This window comes from Neodiprion lecontei, chromosome 3 (genome assembly GCF_021901455.1).
Source record: "Neodiprion lecontei isolate iyNeoLeco1 chromosome 3, iyNeoLeco1.1, whole genome shotgun sequence".
Lineage (NCBI taxonomy): Eukaryota > Metazoa > Arthropoda > Insecta > Hymenoptera > Diprionidae > Neodiprion > Neodiprion lecontei.
Window position 1 is genome coordinate 872,263 of NC_060262.1, and position 18,821 is coordinate 891,083.

The following is an 18,821-nucleotide window of genomic DNA, read 5'->3' on the forward strand; positions in this document are numbered from 1 at the left end:
GTCTGAGAACTTCGCAGCCAATTAATTCACCCGAGTATTCGTCCTTCTCTCTCATAATCTGACTCTGACAACAGCTTGAGCTCTCGAGGCACGTGAGTAAACAATGTACCAGTCTTTCTCTCGCCGGTTTTTAAAGTGCCTGGTACATTAATGCGGTTGAGCTGGACAGCCAAAGAGGTACTCTTAAAGTATCGGGGTGTCTTTCTCGCGGAGATTGTGACTGTTTCAGTTGATTAGGGCAAGGAGGGGCAGGTGTGGTCCCAATTCAGGCAAGTTGCCCCATGCTTTACAAGTTCGCTCTATCTCATTGCCGGTAAAGAATCGTCCCTGGACGTCGCGTAGACTTTTGGAACTAACGGACGCTTTCACGTTGGACCGTACGTAACGGTGTATGAATAAAGTAAAATACTCGGTTTCCGTTTTCGGCTTCGTTGGTCCCTTGAGCAACGTTCCATTAACCCCCGAGTGAATTGAACAAGATCGTGGAATGTTGGCGCCGCTTGCGGTCTTCGTATACGTATAAGAGAAGCGCGCATCGCGGTGTATTCCGAGCCTTGAATCTGTGGGAATCTAGCGAAGTGGAGTTGATAACGGGGGAATGCGGTTGTCGCCTGGCCGTCGGCGGCGTCGGTCGTCGCGCCGACGTCGACCGCAGGCGTATACCGGGGTGTTTTTTTTAAATCGGCGACGTATTTCGAGCGGGAAAAGCTCTCTCGATTTCCTTGATCAAGGACAGTTATTGCGAGGTTAATTCGGAATCGGTGCAGCGTAACGTCTGCAGAGTTCCGAGGGCGACGCCAGGCTGCGAACGAGAGAAGATGAAGAAGAAGAAGAAGAAGAATAAGAAGAGGAGACGAGAAAAGGAAGAAAATACTGCTCGGACTGGAAGTGAGGAAAGAGGAAGAAAAAGGAGGACGAAATAAAAATAAAGATCGCCCGACGACCGGCTAACATGGAATAGCCCTTAGCGGAGTCGAGACCGGCTTGATAGGAGTCTTACCGCTCTTTCGGCTGATGGACTTCCCCCCCTCTTCGCGCCTCGTCTCCGGCCGAGCCATTCGTCCGAGAGAGAAAGAGAGAGAGAGAGAAAGAGAGAGAGAGAGAGAGAGAGAGGACCAACCGAACCCGGCACTATCCACTCGTCCCGGATCTTCTAGCATAGTTAATCCACCCCGAGTCACCGGCAGTCCCTTATCTTGCGCAGCCCTCTGTCACCCTAATTGCGCAGTAATCGCGCTCAACCCCATTTCACGAAACTTTCGCGCAAGCAAATCACATGACTCGCGATTGCTAATTAAATGCTTCTTAATGTCTTCTGTTTCCGCCTTGTCGTATTTTTATTCTGAATTGCTTCAAAGTCCGCCAAGAGACGGTTAAATATTTCTCCCTGGATGACCAAAAAGCAAAAATGATATATTAATTTTTTTTGAACCTGCTGTTTCGATCAATAATCTTTTAAATATTGCGTACGTGTACATTACCGGTTTTCGATCACTGACCGGTAATGTACACATGTAACGATTATATGTATACTGTATACATATAATATTACTATACATTCACTTATGTATTATATAGGTATAATAATTAGATACGATCAGTGTAATGACATCGACAATTACTCCACGTGAGTTATTCAAGTCTGCTAGGGTATCTTAATATTTCTTATCGATGTGTCGGCTTACAGTACGCTATATATGTTACGTTTACGTCATTCTACATACAATAACTGCGCTTAGTTACACTTAAATATTTATATTTTTGCATTCACGTGTATAATATTTACGTTAATATATTACACGTACGTATTTATTTTACATAATAATATATTACTCTTTGGGCTAAATTTTGTTTTCCTTCTGTCCGTTTATAATACACTGCGCACACATAAAAGTATATATATATATATATAGTCATATACATATATGGGTATTTATAAATCTTTGGGAATTTCGTAAAAAAGCTATATATATATATATATATATATATGTATGTATATATATATATATACATATAAATATGTATATATACATATTAAAACAACAAGTATTCCGCTAAAACGATTAATTAAAAGGTCATACCGACTGTACGTGATGGGATAAAACTTCGCTACAGAAGGTCTTAATAATAAAATGATAACGATAGTCATAATTAATCCTAACAACAACGACGGTGATAACAAATTACCTAGTTAATATTTACCTATAATAAGGTACTTAATTAATATTACATAAAAATGATATTAATAATAAGTCATATAAATTAATAATGTGTTATCCGTTATGGAATTCACGGCAATCATCCAGCGCAGTTGGAATGCCTCTAGAAAACTCGGTAATAAAATATACTCACTATTGACCACGGTTAAAGGGCGACGAGGGCGCTTCAGTTACCCACTGAACTGATCTCAAATCAGCTCGGCCACATCACTAGCCAGTACAACAGCGCACGGTCGGCATCACGCCAAGACACGTTCTATAATCGCTTACCCACATGCGAGATCAGTTTCTGTCGGTATGAGCGGCTGTTGTCGAGGTTATTACCGACGTTAGATCGGCCGCCGATCGACTATTGATCGGTTCCAGCGGGGGCACCCTGTATCAAAATTGAAGAGAATTTTTATTGAATGCAATCAGCAATTTCACTTTTCAGTCTCGCTGCATCAGGATGTCAGAAGCTGTAGCTGTTCCTGTCAGGAAGTAACTAGCGTCGTTTTGTTTCCCACGGGCGAGATAGGTTGGCGGTAAAAGTGGTGTGAAATTTGCAAACGAAGAATGGTAAGATATCGCATCCCTGGGGATGATGGAAACTGTCTTGTCAAGCTAGAGACGAAGTGGCACGATGGTCAATTTCAACGATGAAAGCAGTCGCTGTGCAGCGTGTCCTGTCGCATCTTAACTAGCAAATATCTCCAAGCTTCGAATGTCGAATTTTCAACTCACGAGAGGGTGGTCTGACGATTAAGGGCGGCAGCGGAGGGCAGCGCTAGGGGTGAATGCGCGTGGTTCAGCTGGGCAGTAGTGAGGGCACCGACGGGTAAATAGTGCTCGTCACCGCCACCCGATCCACCCCCCGAACCGCCGTTGGTGTACATGTTCAGCTGCAGTTTCGATTCCACTGAAACACGAAAAACACAAGGATCAGAAACGAAGGAGATCGATACTCCGTCTTCCCCTCCATCCAACCCTCCGTCTATCTATCGACTAGCCCTCTTTCGCCGAGGAGAGAGGAAGGGGTCACAAAGAGCGGAAGCTTATCGGAAACGCTCCGACCAATCGAGGGCCAGGGTCCGCCCACGGCGAATGCGCGGGGAATTTGGTCGGCCATCATGCATCGGGAGGATAATTAGAGAAATGTGCGCATCGACGTCGAGGTTCCTTTGTTTCGCTGATTTTTACTTGATAATAATGAGTGTCTTGCTCACCGGAGACTCACCGAGTAAGCTCGCTTTAAGCTCGGTCTTGTGCATTCCACTCGATCCAGCCAGACTTCCCGGCAGGTTTGCTGGGTTCTTCGGCTTCCTCTTGCGTGTCTGGATTCCCTCCTTCTTCATGCTCAGAGGTCGGTTCACCTGAAAACGGAAGGAGTAGAGTGGTAGAGCATGTCTCAAAGCCGTGGGGATATTTCAGGCAACTGCAACTGTCTCGGAGCGAAGAGATTCGGACTTTGGATCGCCGGAGCCAATTGAAATCGGATAAGCATCTAGGCTTGATAGGAGGATTTGGTATAATTAGTAACGGGTTGATCGAACTTGGGGGAAAACAGGCGAAGAGCTGGCTGACATGGCTGAGATACAAAGCGAGCAGTGGAATCGATCTTGGTAAATGGAAGATTTTTCAGTTAAGCAACAGTTCTGAGTACCTATGTGTAGATACAGCGCGGGTACCTGTACATGTATCGATGATCGGCGCGATGAAGAGATAATCCGAACGGTGACGCGTCGAGCTTACCCGCGATCTTTTTATTCGGTGGTGAAATTATTTTCGACAGAAATAGTTAGGTAATTACGGTGTCTTATCGCAACTGCCGAGCGATGGCAAGACCGCGATAAGACCAGTCGACCGACACGCAAGATTAATGTTAATTAAAAATGATGAAGTTGATTACCGGCCCGGACAAAGAGGTTGCTCAAGGCTTAGAATTACCGGTTACCACTCGCCTTCCATCTTCGGGCACGTAGATCTGCCTCGGTGTGCGTCTCGCGCACAGTTTAAACAGTATCGTAATCCACCGAGGCAGGTACGACGTGCACACAATAAAGTCTACGAGTTAGTAGAGCACCGTTGGTTACCCTGAGATCCCGGCGCATAAAAATGGTATTTCTATGGTTGACGTCACCTCTCGTATCGGAATGACGACCGCACGTCGTCGATACCATCGAGTTTGAATGGCGCCTGGATTTTCAGAGCTCAAACGCTCAAGAGCGGAAACAATTCTTTCTTTTCTCATTGTCTCGCTTCGGGGATGAGTTATACATGAGCAGCCATGCAGCGGGTCGCCTGCAGAAGAGGAGGAGGACGAGGCGCTGTCTCTGTTTGTTCTCCAAACGCGCGTGAACCGTTCCTGGAAGAGGAATCTCGCGAGACTTGGCGTACTTGTTTGCGCCCTTTACGGCGCTTGTTTCGACTAGAAATTTACAGCCTCACTTAAAGCATGCCCGTGGAGCAAGATTCGCCTTGCGTCACGAGGATGATGATTTCGTTCGGCGTCCAACTCTCCTCACTACCGTCACACACCATTATCACGTTACCGAATACGTTACAGACGGTTTGGTGCCGCAGCACGGGGGTTATCTAAATGTGGATCATCGCAATCGCTCCGAGATACGGGTTGGCCGGCCGAGTGAGGTTGTCACCTTCACCGCCGGGAATATAATTAAACGTAGCGCCACGGCGCTGATATCAAAAGCCAAATAAACAGAGGGTTGTTAAACTCTGAAAACGACCCAAAACTCACGTTGTGCAGCTTGTAGTAAAGTCCGCACGCGTTGCAAACCGGCTCGCCGTTGTTGTTGCGTCTCCAGAGCGTCGTGTTGCTGGTGTGACAGTTGGCGCATTGAACTCCCGTCCTGCGACCCCCGGTCTGAAAAATGTCACACAAATTAAAAATACCGAAACGATAGAGACGGTTTATTCGTTGACAAATGTTGTTGTGCATGGAACGAGGAGGGAGATCGCGCCTCCTCGAGGAAGAATTTTGGTATCCAGGGCAGAGGTGAGGGGGAGTAAACTAGAGCAAACAGAGCCTGTCTCTCGAGTACCGCATTGTGTCGGTTGACGCGGGTTTTCTCGTCGTATTTGCTCGCCCGGATAGAGAGATAAGGGTCTGGCTGGCTAGCTCGAGCTGCTTGTTCGCTCGCTTGCCCGTCGAGTGCACAAACATTACTTAATATCGAAGTCGTGTAGCAGAACGAGCCATCCCTCGTGCCCGTCTGTCTGTCTGTCTGTCTGTCTGTCGCTAGTCACCTCCGTGAACCGCGGACGAACGAACAGCTCGACCACCTTATCAGAGCAAATATCAATGGCCTGATTCCAGCAGTCAAGTCCGAGCCTTGAGGGTGCTTAAGGTAATTTTCCGATATACTTAATCCGGGAGAATGAACTTCGGTGTTCGAAAAATTGACCCGAAGTTGGAGAGGTCGGGAACAAAACTCAGCTGACCTCTCGTCATCCCGCGACTTTATCGCAAAACATACGAAAGAAGATCTACTCACCGGTGCGACGGGCTGTTTGGGCTTCCCGCATCTAATCGGAGGTCTGTTTACACCGTTGATTTTGCTGTAGAGGCCGCAGGCGTTGCAGAGATAGTGTCCAGTCCCGTCTCTCCGCCACAGAGGTGTCATGTTGGCGGCGCAATTGACGCACTCCTTAAGTTCGGCGGTCATAATGGGGCCTTCGAAGGAGTCGTCGCCCGCACCGGGCGGCAGAGTGGTCCATGGTGACTGGGGTCCGTTCCCGTTACCGACACCGTTGTACCCGCCGCCAGGGTAGAGCTGCATGTTGGCGGCGTCGTTGGCCGAAATGGCCGCGACGCCGCCCCCGTACCCTTGGACGAACTCAAGGGTTGATGGTGGTGTCGATCCCCCCGTAGACCAGTACTGGTCCCCGTTGGATTTGACGTACTGGTAGGTAGCCGTCCCGCTTCCATGGAGGGTGACCTGGGACCCGGGAGATCCAGGCTGCTCGTAATGCAGCGGCGGGAGTCGTCCACCGCTTAGAAGCGAGGATGAGGTGAGAGTCGGGTCACTTTTTATGTAGACACTGCTCGGTGAGTCGACCTTGAGGGTAAGGGAGGAGCGGCGAGGAGGTGTGATTAGATTACCGACTGACTATAATCCCGAGCCATTGCACCCGGGCGCGAAGATGTGAGTTGATATGCAATCTCAAAATTCACACTGACTTATTTAAGATAGATACTCACCTCTGCCGCTCGGCCTCCAGCTTGACTTGTGGCTGGAAAGCTCAGGTAGAAATCACCCGGTTTCGAGTAGCTGTAACTTGGAACTGTCTGTTGAAACGATTCGCTTGCTGAGATGTACTGCGCGTACTGAACCGGCTGCGTTGGGGCTAGAGCAACGGTCTCCAGGGTCGTGTAAGTACTGGAGCCTTTGATGCTCTCTGTCGCTGCGACGGTCTCAGCCTCGTACTTGACATTCACGCTACCGGGATCCGAGTATCCCGCGACTACGAGCTGCTGCTGCTGCTGTTGCTGTTGCTGTTGTTGTTGCTGCTGTTGCTGTTGCTGCTGCTGTTGCTGAGCTGCTCTGATCCCATCGATCGGTGGGGAATACGGAGCTGCCGGTGACGCCGATATCTGGATAGTTCCCCCGGGTTGCGAAACCATTGGCGAGGCTGCGTAATCCTCGCGGTGACCGAGCGGCGACCCTTGGTACCTCGCCCGCAACTCACTCTCCTGAGGACTGTACCTCTGGTGTGCCTGCTGCTGCTGGTGATCGCCATGCACCACCAGCTCCTCCCTACGCACTTCCTGTTCCTGGTTTCCGTACATATACCTCACTTCTGTTCTCTCGGGTCTCGGCGTCCCGTATCTAGATCAAATTTGCAGGTGTACAAGTTTCAAGTCAGCAGACTGCAGTTATAAATCAATGGAGTGACGGGTGTTGAAATTGTATGTCAATGAAAACGTAACATCGTCTTTTGTTAACGTTTCGACCCGAGTAAGGGCCCCTTCTCAGAACGAATACGTATTTAATTAAAGTGTCAAGAACACAAAGAAAACAAGGTAATGAGGGACCGGCCGAGGGTCTACGGATATGACAAGTGACAGTTTAACAAACATATATTCCTTCCGAAGAGCTCCCTTACTCGAGTCGAGCCGTTAACGAAAGATGATGTTACGTAATTCGTTGACCTAAAATTCCAATACTCATCACTCCATTATATCAGCGTTGTCAGAATTACAATATTCTTCAATACTTGTAAGTCATTGAAGCCGAACGGAGTCATCGGTCCGGTAATAAAACATCGAAGCGTGGTTACCTCGGTGGTTCTTTGCTGACAGCGATTGTGATGGTGGATTCTCCGCTCTCCTGTGAATCGGTGTTGTCCTGACCGTTGGTGGCGTACGTCGGAACGTGGTGCTGGTCACGAGGATCACCGGGACTTGAGCCTCGCGATACCTCGATAAAGTGTTGCTGGTGCTGATCATCCTGCTGGTATCGCGGCTGCTGGTGCTGATGTTGCTCGTGTTGTTCCTGGGCGGTGCCGACCGGCATCGCCTGCTGCAACCCGGCGCCAACGGGACTCGGTATCGGGGATTCGGATTCCTGGTCTCCGACCGTCCCCTCGGTTATGTGTCCCGCTGTGGTTATGGTTCTGACATGCCGCCTGGCGGTTATCACGCTGCGGGGGTTCGGCTCCTGGTTCTGGTCATCCGGGGGTTGTTGCGACATCCGAGGCGAATTTCCCTCAGTCCGATTTCCGTCCCAGTCTATCTTCGACTCCTGCTGGTTACTGATCAGGGGCTCCTTCATGGTTACCTGGAAGCAAGCGCCGACCGATCGGTCTCTCTGCAGATATTCGGTTCATCGGTTTCTGGGTCGTTCGATGGATATATCCGTCTGGGCCTTCTCTCGGTTGGCTGTCGGGTCCGTTAGTCATGGACCGGAAAATGTTGGAAGGGGGGTCGAGACGGTTGGCACGCGACGACACGCGTTGTGCCCGGTTTTCACTGCGCTGCAGCCCGAGGCGCACCTTAAGCTCGAGACGTGGCGAGCTGAAATATGTGAGACTTTGTTTGCCCGGCACGTCACACTTCCGCTCCGCAATGTCAAGTTTCGACTTCCGCCGGTTTCGGGATCGTTTCTTCAAACGAGGTGACGCGCGCTTTGTTCCCCCCGCCCACGCTAGTCATTCGCATTGTCCTCCAAGGCACCTAGCTCGGAAGTTCGACGATTTTAACCGGATTTGTAACTGTTTGCCAAAAGAGACAGACACAGAGCTTCGTCGTCTCGGCCTCATTCAATCATCCGATTCTTTTATCTAGCCACGAGAGCTACCTGCATCAATGCGTCTTAATACCCCGAGTGTCCAAGCCTCAGATAAAGGCTAATCCCCTTCCCCGATAATCCCGTCGAGCTCTCACCGACCGACTTGCAACCGATCATTGTGTTTACACAGCGAAAAGAGAAACGGGGAATTTCGTACTAACCAGTTCATCCGACAATCTCGTCTCGTATTCGCGATCTCAATAATCGCTCGCCGCGTCAGCCCAACTCCCGTATATGATATCGGTTGTAGTAAAATTTTTCCACAAGGGTGAATTCGTTTTCCAAAAGAATCAAATTCCACGTCTGGTTAAGTGCGACGAAAACTTGACGTTAGAATTTCTATAGAAACCGAAACGAGGCTTTTGAACGATGTCCTTGTACCATTCTTCCGCATTGATGACTTATCTACACTCGACATCTGGGACAATTAACGGCTGATAAATTGCAACTCGAGAGGCAAACATCGTTTCCGCACGGTAATAAGTTTAACTACACGGTGACCCGACACCACATTGTACGTAATATTTTATCATAGGAAATTTGGCAAAGCGGTAGAACCACAGCGTTGAAAAGGCGTGCAGATCGACGTCGTCAAGTCATTAAATACCGTCCGGCCAAAGCCCAGCGTGTTGAGGCGTTGGGTAAACACACTGTAAAATGTGACTCACGCTTTTGTCGCCGGTAAACGCAGGTACGTACATTAGAAAGGCAGAGCTGTGTAGGTTGAAGCGTACGAAAATCCCCCAGTCCACCAACTGGTAAACCTCAGTGCCAAACCCTCGACCGATGACGCGTTCCTGAGCAAATTCAAACCGCCGCCTACCTACCCATCCTTACACTCACCCTCGACACTCTGCTGCGATAACGATTCCATCTATAAATGTGACGAATCTCTTGTGACGGTAAATCATGTACGTAATGTAATGTCCGTCTTGCGCCAGTTCATTTCCCCAACAATTTGAAACTCTTTCATCGTTATGTCGAATGTATAGGGTCGTGACTAGGATAGAATCGAGGTTTTCACGTGCAATAAACTCTCGGCTTCTCTTTTCGGCTGATAATGAATCATACCGATGCTGCCGCCGTACGGGTTTTCACCTTATTTCCCACTTTTTTGACACAAGAATCGTAGTTTAGCGACGATCTAAACGACGTTCTTCTTGGACGAGCACAATTCACTAGCGTTCACTTCGTTTCATTCATTTTTACAAGCTGACATTCCGTCACAAAAGAGTTTCTTTCGGGGCACACAACGATGAGTCATCACTGGATAGTTTCAGGAACCCGCGGAACAAGTTGTTGGTCAAAAGCCGTAAGGGGCTAAGCAGGATAAGAATACTATTAAAATATGAAGATCCTGAAAGTATCGGACCTCAATCTCAATTGTCTTTTCGAGAAAAGTAAAGAAAACTATAATATGTTAAATAGATTTTTCCCTAGGATTGAGTTGACCGATTAGTCTAAAACTTTGATATGTTCTTAAGGAAGTCGAGAGCTTTCACGCGCGCAACGGATAGATTTTTAGCTCAATAAATTCACGAATCAAAATTAGAGACAACACTCTCAAATTTTTGTTTTTCACTGTGATATTTTTCGAGCAAAGTTAATATTGGGAAAATTGCCGGGGTATTATCAAATTTTTTTAGTATTCAACTCACGTACGCTGCGAGGAGTGGGTTCAAACATTTTTATGGGGAAAAAATAGAATTTGATAAAATATGTCTCTTCGCGCCTTTCCATGTTTTTTGAGAGAAGAAATTGAATTTACACGTCTCACCGTCAATCCTCGTATTGCATGTTAGTTAACCGTTCAAACTGTCTTTTAAAGGGGGCAAACAACAAACAGCTTCTAAAAATTTTACAGTATGAGGTAACCTCGAAAGTTTTAGCCGTACTCGAGGCCGTACTATTGAAAACTCTACTCTTATTTTTTCATGAATAATACGCTGAAATAATTGAGTTACGTTAACGCAAATGAATTATTTCAGCACATCATTTATGATCCAATAATGCGCCTGAAACTCGTTTAATAATTCAGTTCTTCTGATAACAAAGAAGGTTTTTATTTTTGTTTTTTTTTTTATTTAGTAACTAGGGTGTACCGTTACGAAAGTTTTGAAAAAAATACCAGTTGTTGAGAAATCTATAAGAAATGTAAAAATAAGTTTCATAATTTTTCCCGAAAAGTATCACAGTGAAAAACAAAGATTTTAAGAGAGACAACAATTTTTTTCATCGTGAGTTTATGGAGCTAAAAATTTGTCCCCATGAATTTTGAAACAAATCGGTCAGATCAATCGTAGGGTGAAAATTATTTTGTATCTTTTAGTTTTCTCTATTTTTCTCGACAACCAACTGAGATTGAGATCTGTTGCTCGTAGAGTCTTCGTCTTTCGATGGTACCTGCTTATCCTTGAAATATCCTTACGGTATTCGTGGAAGGAATTTTCACCCCGCTTGACCCGCTACGGCCTTTGACCCCCTTTGGAGCTGATTTACCAACATGGAACAAGGCGATCGTTCAACACACAAATTGTCAGCCTGCAAATATAACTTCAACGTCACTTAGATAGTGGTTCCTGTGAGCTCATTCTATTATACAGTTATACGATTCAAAGAAAAATAATTTTTCTATCAACTACCAATATTCACCTCGCAAGCAATTTCGTATGAAAGTTTAGTCCCACAATTCACAAGACACTCAGTCTTTAGCTAATCCACGGCCTGGAGAAATAATCACCGGAAGAAATTTCGTCGGTATTAAGGTTCATTGTCAAAAATGGCACGATCTCTTTTTCGTATTCGAAAACAAGTAAATCCCTCCCACCGTAGTGCGACCAAAAATTGTTGGCCGGTAAAAATCTCGCATTAACGAAGTCTCCCTGATAAAATCCTTTCAGGACAAAATCATCCTTGAAACTGACACAAAATGACAAAAGTGTACATTAAACTGAATGAAATTAAATTAAGCCAAAACGTACCAAATTGAGAATTAAACGTGCGATTTTGACAATTCGATGATTGCTCTGGGTGAAAACGTAAAACTCTTGAGGGGGAATTTTGTCCTGGGGATATTTTTAAAAAGAATGGTAGACCTTAAAAATTACCTCAACCGCAGTAACGTGTCGCATCTGAACGGACTGACTTGATTTCTCGGCGTTCCTCGCGTGGCTGACGATTCGAAGAGCAAGGAAGGGTCGGAAAAATCCTCTCGGATGCTCGCACTCTCGGCACACTATCACACCGCACACATGGACGAGGATCAGGGTCGGGTTTTGCAGGGGCTCGAGCGGTGCTGCTCTGATCGGTCTGCCTGCCTGCTTAAACCGCGCGCGGCAAACTGCGGAGAATAACTGGAATGATGCGTGGGTGTCGGTCGCGTGTCGGCCCCCCGCACTTTACCACCGGGCTCAAAAGCGACGTTTCAGCTCGACGAACCAGGCGGCGTGGCGAGGGGTGGAGAGGAGAGAAACGAACTTATCTACCTGCCGACGGTGACGTTCTGCGCCGCTTTGCGGCTTAGGTCCCCCAACCCTCGGCCGATTGTCCGGCCCCGACCACCCCATTGGTCACAGCGAGGCCGCATGCCGGCCGAGTCCTATTATTATTGCCTCCATGTTAGTCCGGCGCAAAACTTGCCGTCTACTTTAAGCCTTGCGTAGGGGTTAAACATTGTAAAATAGATTCTATTTCAATGCAATATCAGAGCCTGCTTGGACGCTAATAATTTCCGAAATTTACCATTTCACCGAGTTTAGGCTCGAGGTAGGATCTGTCCGAAACCTCCGTTAATCCTCCGGAGGTTGGGTTCGGAGCGTGCTTGCTCGAAACCTTCCGTCAACGCTCAAAATTCTACGCCGCTGTTGAAGGTCCGTCGATTCTGATTTATGGCGATTGAAATACAAAAAAATACGATTAAAACGTACGAAGTCAAATTAAAATCTCAGTAAATAGGAATTGGTTTACACGTGAGCTTAATCGTATTTTCCGTACATCCAATCGGTTGAAAGGGATATTTTATATCCGTAAGAACGTTGAAGAAATACAGTCGAAGTGCAATACTTGACTTCCAAATATTGTCGAAGCTTATCAAAATTATGTCGAAATAACCTTTGGATTATTCATTGCAAACACTTGAATGTCGCTGTAATAATATATCTATAGAGGAATTACGGGTTCAATGGAGAAGGTTGTAGATTGAATAGTAGGTATCAAAGTAGGTTCAATCGTCTACCGAGAGCGTCGAAGTAGGATTTGGTACTTTAACTTTTACGAGTGGAGTTCCAAAGTAGGCTTTGTTCGTCAATTTTTAGGGGTTGAAGGATCGATGTAGGTTTTTCCCGTTCGGATTCCTTGAAAGCAGGTTCATATGAACCTTGCTCGTATCAAATGCAGGCGTTAAATTTCGAGTCGACTCTCGCGTTGAGAGTTTCAAAGCCGGATTGGAATTGGCGGATCGCGTCTGTAAATAGAAGTGGAAAAATGTCACAGAGAATAAAGAATTAAAAAATCGTCAACGTACCTGCTGCAGCGATCGATCAATTACACAGGTTGTTATCGCAGATTTTAATTTTTCACCGCGACTTGTCTGTTGCATGTTTGTGTATACGTGTAACGCAAACCTTTCACACCTACATAATTTATAACGTGTGTCATACAGGTACCTGCACCATTCTCCGCGTATAGAGTCTATTACTGCGAATTGATCGGATCTTATCTGTCGAACACACCGACTTGTATAGGTTGTGTAACAGATACACAGGTACAACGTCGCCTCCAAGCTACATAAGCGACCACATCGTTATCGTCCAAGAAAATATACGTATGGGGAGGGGGGATACCGGAGTGTAACTTTGAGCGATTACAGAGACCGCGGGATCGGTTTTTGTATCGAATATACATTGTAGCCGTATGTAATACCGTGTAACGATTATCCGCTGATCGCTGCAGCACGAAATGAGATTGTCGAGATAATAGTGCCGAGAAGAAATGAGACCAGTTCGGAATGCGAACGATAGAAATCGGGGTTACGTAAACGGCGAAATGCATGCAGAGGAATAATCGTGTCTACGCAGATGAATCGGCACAAGTGACGGTAAAAACATTTTATATCCATAAATTGTAGGTATATATAAGCTACAACCGGATCCAATTTTTGTTTTCTTTATTTACATCCGGCATGGACTGAGATTCTAAATACTTCACGATTTTCAGCGTCGTTTCAGAGTAGATCGTATCTCGAACGCTTTTGGGTTCAGAATTCATCTGTACGGAGGAGTCTTGGAGATAAGCCGAGTGCATGAAAGGAGAAGTTGAAAATAGAATGCGAAACTCCCGAAAATTTCTATTTACGTCTTGTTCACTATTACTATTTATCTGGTTATATCTTGTTTGCGAGATATTTCGGTAATAATGTTTGACAAATTCAAACCGGACGAGGTGGCTCTCAGAATACTACTGCTACCGAGTTCCGGTTTCACGAGGCTTCGCTTCGGGCTGAAAACCAACGTTTCGAAGGGTAGTCAACAAGAAAATAAAACCACCCTAGTATGTACACAATACACACGGGCGTAATGTAAACCTATATTGAATGTACAGGGTGTCGAGTGTTTGTTCGGTGGCGATAAAACCGGAAAGATGCGTTCGTCGTTCCACGCGAGGCCGACGGCAGCGGGAGATAAGAGCCGCCTGCCGTGGGGCTGCCGCGGCTGCCGGGCGATCCGAACTTACCGGCGCCATCTTGCTCGTCGGCCATTTTGTCGTGCAGCAAACGACGCGCGTAACACCTGAGCATCGTCCTCGATCGGTGGCCGCCACTTCGCGCAGCCACGGGACAGACGTCGATGCGGGGGATGACGAATTGACGAATCCGTGCACTCAAAGCCTCGCGACGATCGCCGCATGGGCGCGATTTTTGCTTATTACTTGGGCAGACTTCTCCTCGTTTCGCGATGTGTGGTATGGGTGTAGGTGGGTACCCACCTGACGAGCGAACACGCAAACTGATCTGCGGCTATGACGCTGGTGAAAAACCCTGACGCTCGTCATCGACTGACGTTTGATCAACGCGCACCTTTCGGCCCAATATATATCGTGTACATGGGGGTATTGGAGTGCTTCTTACGAGTAGGTATTATATTTTGGTCATGCAACGGAAAATCTTCGCGCTCACTCTCCCCTCGTCAAAAGTTATCAACGTTTAGAGAAAAAAAATACGGCTAAATCCTCGAATTTTTCCGACGACTCTGACACCCCTAACAGCCAAGCAGTTGAATTTTTATACGTAAACATGCATCAATTTGAAATTGTTTCTAAGAACATCGTTAATTACTTGAAAAAAATTTTTATTTTGTAAGAAATTTAATGCTGTACAAAAAAGATCTGTTGCAAAATATTCGGTAATCTAATATTTATCGCGTTATTGAAATCACGATAAATGAAGACAGCTTTAGATGGAATAAATATTAGATTTACGAAAATTTTACAAGAGATTTTTTTTATACAGCATTAAATTTAAAGTAAATTATGTTAAATTCAAGATTGCTTTTGGGGGGTGAGCGCGAGGAAATTTCGACATTGCCAAGATAAGAACCATAAGTATGCATCCTTAATGCAGCTTGGGTGCGTTTACCTTATAACTCGGCTTTGAACCCTTTCCTCTTTAATTGATACCGTCTCTTTGGGTCTTATTTTTCTCTTGTTCTCCAGACCCGATCGAACAATTGGTTGTCATGTTATAATATGGACAGCTTGATGCAGGTCGCGCTTTTTGTTGTACCTACGCTTGTCGAAGCGTTTGGTCTACGTGACGAATCGCACGACCGAAAATAATCGCGTTTGTGCACAGAGCAACCATACAGCCCGCAATTCACTCACGCTTATAATTGTAACGCGTGTCTACGATACGATAGATGTTTATTCGCGGACACGCAATCGCCGATTCTCAGAGTTAAGGAACCGTAGCTCAATCCTCTGCTGTTTTCACCTACGGCACTCGCTAAACCTTACCAATTTTTCCTGCTCCGCGATTCTTTACTATAAAACACTGATCGCAAATAAATCAAGAGAGGAGAATACGCAGGCACCTTGGATGGGGGTCAAAACTTGGAAGGATCGATATTTGGAACGGTTGATACATCGAAGACGAATTGTTCGACATCTTGATATTTCAAAGTCTGACTGATCAGTAGTCTACCATGTTTAGACTGTCATTCTGTGATCAGTGAAACTTTCGAAACTCAAGATTTCGATCAATTCGTCTTTCGTTATTTTACTTTCGTACGTTTCAAAAGTTTCGATACACCGACCGTTCCAAATATTGCCACTTGAAGGCGAAAACTTCCGGATCAATGAAACTTCGAACTTGGATATCTAGAAACGACGCTCATGGTTTTCGTGCATAGCTAATCTTCGGATCGAGACGCGAAGAATCGGGACGAACGAAGTGCGTCCTCGTGAAGTATCCGAGGGCTGATTTCTGCGTGCATGTAACATACCTATATTAAGTCTAAGGTATAGCCGAGCAGAGCAGCTCGCGTAGAGACATAACCGCGCATAGCCAGCGGGGCGCTGACGATAGGGAGAGCGTTGTCAAAATAAACCACACTATCGCCATTTATCTCGTTTTCCATGATAATATAAGAGATAAAACTGCATCATTACATTAGCTTGTATCAGCTAAAATGATAATTTCAGTATGCGGAGCCGCCTCCTGCCGCACGTAGGGCTGTTCTTTCGGTTAAATTCTGACCTGCACCCGACTCCGCGTAAGTCTCTCTTCGGCCTCCGACGGACGATACGAAAATCGACTCCGATTCGACACACACACACACACACACGCGTATATGCACGGGAGCATTGTGCCGCGGTGAAAAATTGTGCCAGTGAAAACAGCGACGATTCGTGAGGGGTGATTTTCAAAGTGTCGGTAATGAAAGGAATACGGAGAAGAACGTAACGCGGACCGAATGTTGGATTATTGGTTGAGGAGTACCGGAAACTGTTCATCTTTTTGCCGGCTTTGAAAGAGGAAAGAAACCACCTTGTACCGCGGAAGAACAAGGAAATCGTAAAAAGAAGGAAAAAAAAAGAAAATGGATTTAAAAAAAAAAAAAAAAAAATCCTCGGCCTCGGCTAGATTCCGCGGATTATAACACGAGCGCGATATCGCGTCTCCGTCGTCGTTTCGCACAATTAGTACGTATCACGCGCCTCGCTTTATCTCTGATGCGACTTTGAGGAACGTTACGGTTAATTATTATCGTTGCACGTCGGGCCTTTTTACGCCGTTGAACAGGTTCGATTTGACGGTAAACCGATCAGAAATGTCGACGTAAATTAAATGGGAAATGAACGAATGATCGGAACTTTTCCAAAATTTTGTCCGATGACTGCGGTGGATACGTTTGGTGTTTTTGGAATGCATAAAAACGTATCGGCAATAGGCACGAGGATGAAACCGAAAAGAAATAGGGATTAGGTGTATATTTTCTTGGATGAATCAACGATACATTATAGATAAAATAAACGCGTTCTGTTTATCGTGTACTTTGCACCGATTAATGAGTCATCGTTACGGTCGGGTTTTCAATACCGTGTTCGAGAGCGAAAATTTGCTTGATTCTGGTAAAAATTTAACGAAGGTGACGAAGGTTGCAAATTTATAATTGTAAGGAAAAAAATAATCAATTCCGTTCGCAATTTAATAGGTATAACTGAGAAACTGCGAATGATGATTTGGATTGAAAAATTGTACTATACTACTCGCGTAGTTGACATGTTGTTATCTTCAGAATCGGGCAAGAGTGTTATAATAACGCGATTGCAATAGCAGGTACAATAACCATTATCTTCAGAGGCACGTTGACGGTATAAATATGTTAGTAGAAATTGAGCGCTTACTTTTAGAAGACGGTAAAGTACGTTCTGTTTCAATGCAATATCAGAACCTGTAAGTTTGACGCTAAAAATTTTCGAAATTCGTCGATTTACCGAGTTTAGGTTGAAAGTGGGGTCTGTTTGGAACCTTCTTTGACCCTCCGGAGGTTGGGTTAAACCTGATTGCTCGAAACACTCCTTCGACGCTCAAAATCCTACCCCGCTGATAGAGGTCCATCGATTCTGATTAACAGTGATTGATATTATACAAAAAATACGATTAAAACGTACGAAATCAAGTTAAAATTCCACTAAACAGGAATTGGTTTAGACATGGGTTGAATCGTATTTTCTGTATATTCAACCGGTTGAATCGGTTTCCGTATTCGTAAGAACGTTGAATAAATACAGTTGAAATGCGATACTTAATTTTCAAATGTTGCCAAAACTTATGGAAATTGTGTCGAACCGGCCCTTGGATTATTCATTGTAAACACGTCAAAGTAGAGTTTGGTACTTTAATTTTTCGGAGTTGGAGTTTCAGCGTAGGGTCTGTTTATAAATTTTTAGAAGCTAGAGGGTCGAATTTGGGATTTCTGCGTTCAGTTTCCTGCAAAGTAAATATAAATAAACCCTGGTATAATGAAATGCAGGTCCTAAATTTCGACTCGGGTAGTATCGACGCGCCGCGTCCTCCGCCATTTTGGTATCCCGCTAACGCATCTCATCGCCGAACGTAAATTACACACAACCGCAGAGTCTCTCGTATTTCGATTAAAAGCGCGCAGCGTTCGATCGGTTTCTTTAGTTTTTCGTTCTTCGTGCTCGGTGCATCTTTGATTACAGTTACGTAAATTTGCAAAGAGAACCAGTTTGATGGTCTGAACTCACCTTCAGCTCAACGCCGGCGTCCGTTCCGCGAGTAAATGCGACGATAAAACAATAAAGACTGCAGTAATCGTATCCCTCCTCTATTCTTAGGCCCTGGCGTAGTTTTTATTTATTTATTTATTTTTTTTCAATTTTTTTCCTCTTTACCTGCAGCCGGACAGGTGTACTAAACGACGTCGACGGCCGCCCCCCGTGTGAATTAACGCGTTGTGCGCTCTAATTTAGATCTGCACGCAGGCCGAAAACACCTGGTTGGCCTCCGAGTGCTGATCGGAGAGCGAGTCACTCTCCCGTTATCTCCCTCTCTCTCCCTCTCTCTCTCTCTGTTTTTCTACCTTTATTCTCTCCTCTTGCATTTCGCTCTCTCTCTCTCTCTCTCTCGCCCTTCCTCTCTCCCCGTCTCTCTCTCTCTCTCTCGCTCCCTCGGAGGATGCACAAGGCATCGCACGTGTCGCCGCCTGGTAACCGCTTCCGAAATCATCGCACTCGATGACGGAACGGCGGCAGCGACGGCAGCCGCCCCCCCCACCTCCACCCCCACCCT

The 18,821-nt window shown here is 45.8% G+C and overlaps 1 protein-coding gene across 4 annotated transcripts; it reads right to left on the reverse strand.

Annotated features, from left to right (window-relative positions):
• Positions 1–1,313: 1,313 nt before the first annotated feature.
• LOC107222963 (box A-binding factor) lies at positions 1,314–18,504 on the reverse strand. 4 transcript variants are annotated; one of them, XM_046734458.1, is made up of 8 exons: positions 18,278–18,504; positions 7,500–7,999; positions 6,421–7,048; positions 5,714–6,277; positions 4,957–5,082; positions 3,436–3,571; positions 2,943–3,117; positions 1,314–2,822 (listed from the first exon to the last, which is right to left on the reverse strand). In XM_046734458.1, exons 2-8 carry the CDS (start codon positions 7,991–7,993, stop codon positions 2,693–2,695), a joined length of 2,253 nt encoding a protein of 750 aa, XP_046590414.1. In that variant the 5' UTR covers positions 7,994–7,999; positions 18,278–18,504; the 3' UTR covers positions 1,314–2,692. The 4 variants fall into 4 exon arrangements, with proteins under 4 accessions (XP_046590414.1, XP_046590413.1, XP_046590415.1 ...); XM_046734457.1 differs by lacking the exon at positions 18,278–18,504 and adding an exon at positions 11,617–11,956; XM_046734459.1 differs by lacking the exon at positions 18,278–18,504 and adding an exon at positions 11,617–11,953 and having other exon boundaries at positions 1,314–2,595.
• Between the last annotated feature and the right edge of the window lie 317 nt (positions 18,505–18,821).

Excerpts from the sequence above, each read along its gene's own strand:
- LOC107222963 (XM_046734457.1), bottom strand. The coding sequence starts at position 11,640 with ATGCGACACGTTACTGCGGTTGAG. Across the intron at positions 3,572-4,956 it reads TTTACTACAAGCTGCACAAC|GTGAACCGACCTCTGAGCAT; the intron begins GTGAGTTTTGGG and ends TTCCGTTTTCAG. Across the intron at positions 3,118-3,435 it reads GCTTAAAGCGAGCTTACTCG|TGGAATCGAAACTGCAGCTG; the intron begins GTGAGTCTCCGG and ends TTCGTGTTTCAG.